The sequence below is a fragment of the Diospyros lotus genome, chromosome 2 (genome assembly GCF_014633365.1).
Source record: "Diospyros lotus cultivar Yz01 chromosome 2, ASM1463336v1, whole genome shotgun sequence".
NCBI classification, from domain to species: domain Eukaryota; kingdom Viridiplantae; phylum Streptophyta; class Magnoliopsida; order Ericales; family Ebenaceae; genus Diospyros; species Diospyros lotus.
The window spans coordinates 2,108,788-2,117,579 of NC_068339.1; the positions used below are offsets into that span (position 1 = coordinate 2,108,788).

At 40.2% G+C, this 8,792-nt stretch overlaps 1 protein-coding gene across 2 annotated transcripts; it reads left to right on the forward strand.

Annotated features, from left to right (window-relative positions):
• The first annotated feature begins 4,009 nt into the window (after window positions 1–4,009).
• Window positions 4,010–8,408, forward strand: LOC127795846 (probable auxin efflux carrier component 1c). 2 transcript variants are annotated; one of them, XM_052327774.1, is made up of 8 exons: window positions 4,010–5,002; window positions 5,089–5,629; window positions 5,771–6,057; window positions 6,156–6,414; window positions 6,724–6,809; window positions 7,221–7,378; window positions 7,821–7,897; window positions 8,075–8,408. In XM_052327774.1, exons 1-8 carry the CDS (start codon window positions 4,636–4,638, stop codon window positions 8,139–8,141), a joined length of 1,842 nt encoding a protein of 613 aa, XP_052183734.1. In that variant the 5' UTR covers window positions 4,010–4,635; the 3' UTR covers window positions 8,142–8,408. The 2 variants fall into 2 exon arrangements, with proteins under 2 accessions (XP_052183734.1, XP_052183735.1); XM_052327775.1 differs by having other exon boundaries at window positions 6,159–6,414.
• Window positions 8,409–8,792: the final 384 nt, after the last annotated feature.

An 8,792-nucleotide genomic window follows, 5' to 3' on the forward strand; every position in this document is an offset into this window, starting at 1 on the left:
ATTAAATTAAATCATAGTAAAAGTTAAAAAGAGTGAGCTAGAGCAACCTCATATATATATATATATATAAATATTTATGATGATGATTTTTGGGATCAACCACCACATGTCATTTCTGTAAATGGATCTCGAGAATAGAACCTCAGATTTGGTAATGTTGGACCTCGGTGATAGAACCTGCAAGACAACGGAGTGACAGGACTAGGGTCCCCGAGATGAACTCTAACGCCCAAATCAATAGAATAAATGCAAGTCGTTATAAATGTAAAAGTTAAAGAGCTTTTTATATTTAATGATGACCTTTGTTTTTTATAGGTGGGCTCATTTTGAGGTACCCGAGATAAAATCCGAGATGAGTGGACACGACTCCTAAGGACCCCAGTCAAGATGGAATGGGTCTCGCCGTTCAGCCAGATTTTTTGAACTCTACACTGGATTGCTGACTTGGCACGTGTCAATCTCTCGGACAATTCACGTGGCGAGCGAGGCTACTAGCGCATAGAAGTATTCTTGTAATTTTAGTTAGTGTCATATCAATATATGAGTATGCATATATATATATATATCTGGATTAGTAGTGTTTAAATTTGACTCTGGAAAAGATTAGTTAAAACCCAATTTTGTTCTTCATTAGTATTTTGTTCTATTTAGGATTGGTCCGAAACTAAAAATTGGTTGAAAATAAATAAGGTTATTTACTAATAATAAATATATAATATTATTAATGTGTAAACAATTCTTATTTAGATTTTTTATAAATTTTTTGTCAGGATGAAATATATATATACGTATTTTTTAAAAATTTTATATTAAAAAAAAAAAACTCAGAACCAACTAAAACTTGACTGATCTAGCCTTTAATCTAGCACTTTTAAGATTCTTGATCTTGGTTCGATTTGAATTGAATGAACACCCGTAATTGTGATACTTAATTAATATAATAAATTATATATAATAGAACTAAATATTTATTATTTTGTCAACTTAAACAAATACTTGTCATTTTTGTTTTGTCTTTCTTTTTTACAAAATATTGTGATAAAAAAATGTGTTGGGTTCATGCATCTAAGTTCCCAACAGCCTTAATTAATTATCCTTTTTTAATTACAATGGTAATCAAGACATTTACTTCCATTTAATCCAATAGATTATGGCTATCTAGGAATGGACAAAAGGTTGTGCCCTGTTTTAATTAAAGATAAGGCCACCCTTTTCCCCATAATCCTCCTCATACAAACCCTTTGGAGCCCTCATTTTTTTAGTTTGTGAAACCATTACTCGTCTCAATCCAAAGATTGTTTCTATTATTAATCTAAATAACAAGAAAGAATGGCCTCTAACATAAGTGCATATCTCTAGTATAACTTTTAACTTATATTCATTAGATTATGGTTAGCTAGGAATGGAAAAAAGGTTATCCCCTACTTTAATTTAAGACAACGCCACCCTTTTTCCCTTAATCCTCCCTCATACAAACCCCTTTTATTGCCCCCAATTTTGAGTTTGTGAAACCACGACTCCACTCAAAACCCAAATATCCTTTCTATTAATCTTAAAGTTAGTCTTAAGTAACAAGAAAGAATGGCCTCTTAACACAAATATATCTCTAGTATAACTTAACTTACATTCATTAGATTACGGCTAGTTAGGAATGGACAAAAGGTTATGCCTTACTTTAATTAAGACAAGGCCATCCTTTTCGAGTGCGATTTTGTTCACCCCCTTTTAACGGGGGTGAACGTAACCCCCCCTCAAATTAAAGGGGGCGAACATCAAATCATTAGTTTTCCAGTAGGATTTTGAAATATTTATTTTAATTTGTTTTACGCGGTCCAAGGATTTGTTTACCCACCCAAGACCTTCTCCCTCATTTTCTCTCTCTCCTTCCAGCTGTGGTTCTTCACCTCCAGCATGTCGTCCCCTCCACCTCTCCGACGTGCGTCTCCTCCTGTCGTCATCGATCCTCACCAAAGCTTACGCCGAACTACGAGAAACAAAACTGCGGATGAAAAACATGAGACAGTAAGAACCGAAGCCCAAGCTATCCCCGCCCAAGTTTCAGGGCAGCTTTCCGGCGCCACCCAGCCGGCGGAAAGGGTCCTCCGTTCTGGTCCAGTCGGTCCCCGACTCTTCCGCGGCTCTGCGCAAGGAGAATAGGAAGCCGATGAACACGCTGCCGCGGATGATGGAAAAATCTCTGACGCCTCCAGCAACCTTGAAGAACGCGAAGTTGTACGCGAAAGCGGGAGGGAGTAAAGAATGGAAATTTTTTTCTTTCTCATTAATGGGTTATTTTGTTCTTCCTTTTGGTTTGATTTGATTTTCCAGAGATTTTTTGGGGATGTAAAGATTTCATTTGTGTTTGAAAATATAATACGGAAGTATTCTATACTTTTCTTTCATGGTGATTTGGGTGAGGAAGAGAGAGTTTCTCTTTTAGTTTCCGTGTTTGTATTGATTGCTAGATTTGCACAAGGATTGGAAATGCCTGAAATTTCTTATTTTTCTTTAAATTTATGGGGAAGGCAGTGGACAACTTAGCATTGGTGACATTATTTTAATTTTTTTAGTAAAATAATAAGAAATCAAATTCAACAGGCAGCCACACGGCCCGCACCCAAATAATGAAGATGATGATTTCTTTGGAGTTAGACACAACAGGGAAGCAAATGACAGTTCAAGCCACGGATACCATCGTTCTTTTCTGCAAAAAGTATAGCTTCAACAAAGAACTAGGAGGAATATCCCCCTTCTAAGGTAAATAAATGGTAAATAAGTCCTTACTATTCAACAATCTCCCCGAGTTTTAAAAAAACTTCTAACCTTGAGCTTTGTTAACAGTGATGGATGTTTAATAGTTGATGCCTAGCAAGTTCCACAAATTCATGATAAACTAGTGGAGTTCACTCTCATTATACCCGACCTCACATTATTTAAAAACAAATTCAGTGAACACCTTTAGCTTAGCCTGTTTTGACATCCGAAAGAGCACTTTTTTTTTTTTACCAATAACCTAAACATTGTTAAATTAATCAGCAGAGTTATTGCTTGATTAACGATCTCATCTGACCGATTGTAATTGGTTTTAATTTAGCCGGTTTAAGTACTTCTATTCCCAAAAATATTAGAAGTTCATGCTGGAAGAAAAAAAAAAAATCAAGAATGCTCTTGAAAGGCACAAGTAGGAGGTGGAAGAGACGCGGTTAAGCACAGTCGTTACTGGTGGAGGAGATGCCGGAGGATTGACGAACGGGCGGAGGTGGAAGAGATGCATGTCGGAGGTGGAGGAGACGCACGCCGACACCTGACGTTACTGTTGAAGGAGGTTCGATGACGACAAAAACGAGCATTGAACGACTGGAGGTGGAGGAGACACGATGGGGAGAGAGAGTGGGTGGAGGAGACACAACGAACACGCTGTTGGAGGGGATGCCGGAAGACCTATGGCACTGCTACTGGTGAAGACTGACGACGGTAGGAGGAGATGACGTCGAAGGTGGAGATGGACAATACGCTGGCTGGAGACAGAAAGACCTTGAGAGAGAGAGAGAGAGAAAAAAAAAAAAAAGAGTCAGAATGAGGAAGAAGGTCTTGGATAAGTAGTTCGTGCAAAACAAATTAAAATAAATATTTCAAAATCGCATTGAAAAACTGCCATTTGATGTTCATCCCCTTTAATTTGATGGGGGTTATGTTCACCCCATTAAAGGGGTGAACAAAATCGCACTTATCATTTTCCCCCTTAATCCTTCTCATACAAACCTTTTTGAGCCCTCAATTTTGAGATTGTGAAACCATTACTCCACTCGAAACCCAAAGATCATTTCTATATAAATTTAAAATTAGTCTAAATAACAAGAGAGAATGGCCTCTAACGTGAATGTATCGTCTAGTATAAATATACATTCATTACTTTTTAAGTGTGCATTGAGTAAATCGGAAAAAACCCGATAAGGCGACAAGGGGAAAAAGAAGGAAAAAGGAATAATAATGCAGGGGTCGGGCATGAGCAGGCCATGAGGCAAAATGCGAATCCAAGAAGAAAGAAAGAAAGAAAGGGGTGGGGGAAAAAGGAGAGGAGAGGGGAAGAGGATCTTTGCAGAGGTTGAAAAGCTCATGAAACAGGTACTTGCAGAGACAGATACACACAAACACACACACCATCCAGCTCCAACCAAATTGCTTTTTCCACACTAGCTTTATACCACCACACCATTCGTTCATTGAAGATAGAGCCACTAATCACTACAATATTACCCAATTTCCATCAATTACACCCATCTCCTCTATCCCCCCAACTTTCCCTTTTTTTTTTTCTCTCTTTTTTATTGGGTTTCTCTGTCCGTCCATCCATCCATCAAATCTAAGCACAACTCAAAACGAAGTGCAAAACAACAGACCCCAAAGGAAAAAGAAAAGGGAAAGAAAGAGAATATATCTAGAAATTAACCTCTCGCCCTTGAGGGTGTGCTTTGGAGATAGCAATTGCAAAAGCTTTAATTTCTTGGGTTTACTCAACTACACATGCTCCTCCACCATTCCCCTAAAACCTTGTTCTTCATCAGCAAACCCTTCTTCTTCTTCTTCATTCGTCGGGCTTTTTGTTGATTTGGGTAGCCCAAAACCGAGGCAAAGATGATAACTTTATCCGATTTCTACCATGTAATGACGGCGGTGGTTCCGCTCTACGTTGCCATGATCTTGGCTTATGGGTCCGTGAAATGGTGGAAGATCTTCTCGCCGGACCAGTGCTCCGGCATCAACCGCTTCGTGGCGCTCTTCGCCGTGCCGCTTCTCTCCTTCCACTTCATCTCCACCAACGATCCTTACACCATGAACCTCCGCTTCATCGCCGCGGACACGCTCCAGAAGCTCATCGTCCTCGGAGTTTTAGCAATATGGACTATGATCAGCAAAAGAGGCTGCTTGGAATGGACCATTACCCTTTTCTCTCTTTCCACTCTCCCGAACACTCTCGTCATGGGCATTCCATTACTCAAAGGTATCATCATATATATTGGGTTGGTTGAAGCCATCAAAGTACATGTCACAATTTCCTTTGATACGTGAATACAATCGTTATTGCAGGAATGTACGGCGAGTTTTCCGGCAGCTTGATGGTTCAGATTGTGGTTCTTCAGTGCATCATCTGGTACACTTTGATGCTCTTCTTGTTCGAGTATAGAGGCGCCAAGATGCTGATTTCGGAGCAGTTTCCAGACACTGCTGGGTCGATTGTCTCGATTCATGTCGATTCGGATGTCATGTCGCTGGATGGAAGGCAGCCACTGGAGACTGAAACGGAGATGAAAGAAGATGGAAAGCTTCACGTCACTGTTAGAAAATCAAACGCTTCGAGATCGGACATCTTCTCAAGGAGGTCTCAAGGGTTATCTTCCACGACTCCCCGGCCTTCTAATTTGACAAACGCAGAGATTTACTCTTTGCAGTCGTCGAGAAACCCTACTCCGAGAGGCTCCAGTTTCAACCACACTGATTTCTATTCCATGGTGGCCGGCGCCGGGGCCCGGAACTCCAACTTCGGTGCCTCGGACGCTTACGGCCTTTCGGCGTCCCGAGGGCCCACGCCGAGGCCGTCCAACTACGAGGAGGAAGGCGGCAAGCCCAGGTTCCGCTCGTTAGATAACTCCTCAAATTTTGTTTCTTTAATTCTTGTGGATTGTCAACGGCATTGAGGCCCAACCAACCAATCACATAAAAATGTCAGTTATGTGCGAGATTCCATCCTAACAAGTGATGTATATAACAGGTTCCACCACCATGGGGTGCCGGGGAACTCGCATTATCCGGCCCCGAACCCCGGGATGTTTTCGCCGCCCACAGGTTCGAAGGGGGCGGCGGCGGCGGGGAGTAGCGCGGCGAAGAAGGCTAATGGGCAAGCGCATCAGCCGAAGCAGGAAGACGGCGTTAGGGACCTCCACATGTTTGTTTGGAGCTCAAGTACTTCGCCTGTTTCAGACGTGTTTGGCGGCCATGAATATGGAGCTCTGGAGCAGCCTTCTAAAGACGTTAGGATTGCTGTTTCCCCAGCAAAAGGTACAGCGGGTTAATCCGTAATTAATTATTGTCAAGTTTAATTAATTTTCAGGTTGATTGATTAACTAATTAATTAGTTCATTGCTATGTATGATCAGTAGAGGGTCACAGAGAGAATCAAGAGGAGTACTTGGGGAGAGATGAATTCAGCTTTGGGAACAGAGGTTTGGATCGAGAAATGAACAGCCATGATCATCATCATCACGGTGGAAAAGATGGAGATAAGAAAGCCAAAGCCATGCCCCCAACCAGTGTGATGACCAGGCTCATCTTGATCATGGTTTGGAGGAAACTCATTAGAAACCCAAACACTTACTCCAGCCTCATTGGCCTCATTTGGTCTCTAGTCTCATTCAGGTCTCCCTCTCCCTCTTCCCTTTTCTTCACAGTTACTACCTTGCCGATGCTTTGTTACCCCAAATACATATAAATAGATTAAAAATTACACCCCCCAAATGCTTTCTTAGTTCCAAAAGAGTCCCTCTTTTTGTTGCTCACAGTATCACTCTCCTACGAACAAAAAAAATTATGCTAATATGGACGACCTTTTAAGAGTTACTCTAGTTTATAACGGTTTAATCTGGTACCCAATTCAGTGAGTTGGGGAAATTAGGGTGCTTGAACTAACACTGGTTATTGGCGTTATGTGTGGTTTGTTCGGTGCAGGTGGCATGTTAAGATGCCTGCCATAATAGAGAAGTCCATTTCCATACTGTCTGATGCAGGGCTTGGCATGGCCATGTTCAGTCTAGGTCAGTTCTCCCCCCTCCCGCAAAATCAAAATATTCTCTTTCTCTTTAATCATTACGCCATGCCCCCTTTCATTATTATTATTATTATAAATACATATATAATAAATAAATAATAATAATAAAAGCAACTGCTTAAGCCAAAGCAGCCAACAGTGTGGCCATCATAATGTGCCCCCCTGCCTCTTTAATCATCATCAATCACTGTACATCTGCAGTATGCAAAGCCCTTTTCTCTGTGACAACAGCAGTTGGATGTGATATAATGGCGCTACTGATAGTGATGATAATGATGATGGTGATGGGTTTGTTTTAAGAGACTTTGTATTACTGTGGATATGGTCGTAAAAATAAGTTGTTTTTTTTCTAAAATAATGCAGAGTTTGTAATTTTAAATCTCTGGTGTCTTTGCAGGTCTCTTCATGGCATTGCAGCCGAGGATCATAGCATGTGGGAATTCCGTAGCAGCCTTTGCTATGGCTGTCAGGTTCCTCACTGGTCCAGCTGTCATGGCTGCTGCTTCGATTGTTGTTGGCCTACGTGGCGTCCTCTTACACGTGGCCATCGTTCAGGTCTCCCTCTCTCTCTGGATTTCTCTCTCTACATCTATACGTATAATAATCTTCTTTTCTTGCCTCCTACTGACGCACAACCTAAGCAAAGCAGAGTGACAAAGCTGCAGCCACTTTTTTATGTTTAAAAGATAAGTTTTTCAATTAGCTGTTAATGAGGATTTAGGATTAAATTATGTCAGCCCACTGAACCATTTGCTCCTTCGATATATTCCCCCTCTCTCTCTATATATATATCTATATGGTCGTAATGGGTGCTGTGGAAGTGCACCAATGGCAGTGAGAGCTAAATCCAAAGATACGGTCTTTGTCTAGCTACTACGTTTCTTTGTTTTTACTTCTGTTTTATGTTCCGAAACATAAATATTAACTAAAAGCCTTCGCTTTAATCATGCGCTTGCTTTGGTTGGCTAATACAATTAAACATAATTAATTAAATCAGGCTGCTCTTCCACAAGGAATTGTCCCCTTTGTCTTCGCCAAGGAATACAGTGTCCATCCTGACATTCTCAGCACAGCGTGAGTCCCCTTCCCAACATTTACTTCTTAATTTTTCCTTTGCTTTGCATGCATACATATATATATATATAGCCATTCCCATTAATTAATTAAGATTGTTAGTTCGTGCATGGTTGAAAGATGACAAGTTTGGAGTTATATATTTATATAATTGCTTTCTTCTTACCTGAATTTCAGGGTTATATTTGGGATGCTGATCGCATTGCCAATAACACTTGTGTACTACATTTTGTTGGGGCTATGAAAAGGGTGGTGTAGGGTTAAGTAAAGGTGTCTTGGAGCTAGCAGAAACTAATATCCTGGCTCATTGGGAGATCACAGAAGAAGAAGAAGAAGAAGAAGAAGAAGAAGAAGAAGAAGAAGAGGAGACAAGAGAAAGAGAAAAAAGGGTTTTTTAAATGCATGAATATCTGTTCTTATTTATTGCCTTTCCATAGCTGAAAAATTGTAAAATCAATCATATGGTTGTAGTCAGTTTGGTAGGAGCAGTTAATTATTGTAGTTTAATCAATCTCCTTGCCATATATCATCAGGTTCATGGTAACACAGATTGAGAATGGAGAACGGAGAGCTGGGAATATCCAAACAAGCCTTAATTAATAAACCCTTCTCTATGTTTACATTTATAAATTCAAATTTCTAATTAAAGTTCCTAAAAACCCTTCTCTATAAACTCAAATCAATCCAAAAGAATGGCAGAGAGCTGGGAATATCCAAACAAGCCTTAATTAATAAACCCTTCTCTATGTTTTCATTTATAAATTCAAATTTCTAATTAAAGTTCCTAAAAACCCTTCTCTATAAACTCAAATCAATCCAAAAGAATGGCAGCAACTAGGATTGACTCCCTTGTTGGAGGGATCGTGCAAACATTATTAAGTGTCCCATATGATTA

Coding starts and splice junctions, on each gene's coding strand:
- LOC127795846 (XM_052327774.1), top strand. CDS start 4,636: ATGATAACTTTATCCGATTTCTACCATGTAATGACGGCGGTGGTTCCG. Junction 5,003..5,088: donor GGGCATTCCATTACTCAAAG/GTATCATCATAT, acceptor TCGTTATTGCAG/GAATGTACGGCGAGTTTTCC. Junction 6,415..6,723: donor TGGTCTCTAGTCTCATTCAG/GTCTCCCTCTCC, acceptor TGTTCGGTGCAG/GTGGCATGTTAAGATGCCTG.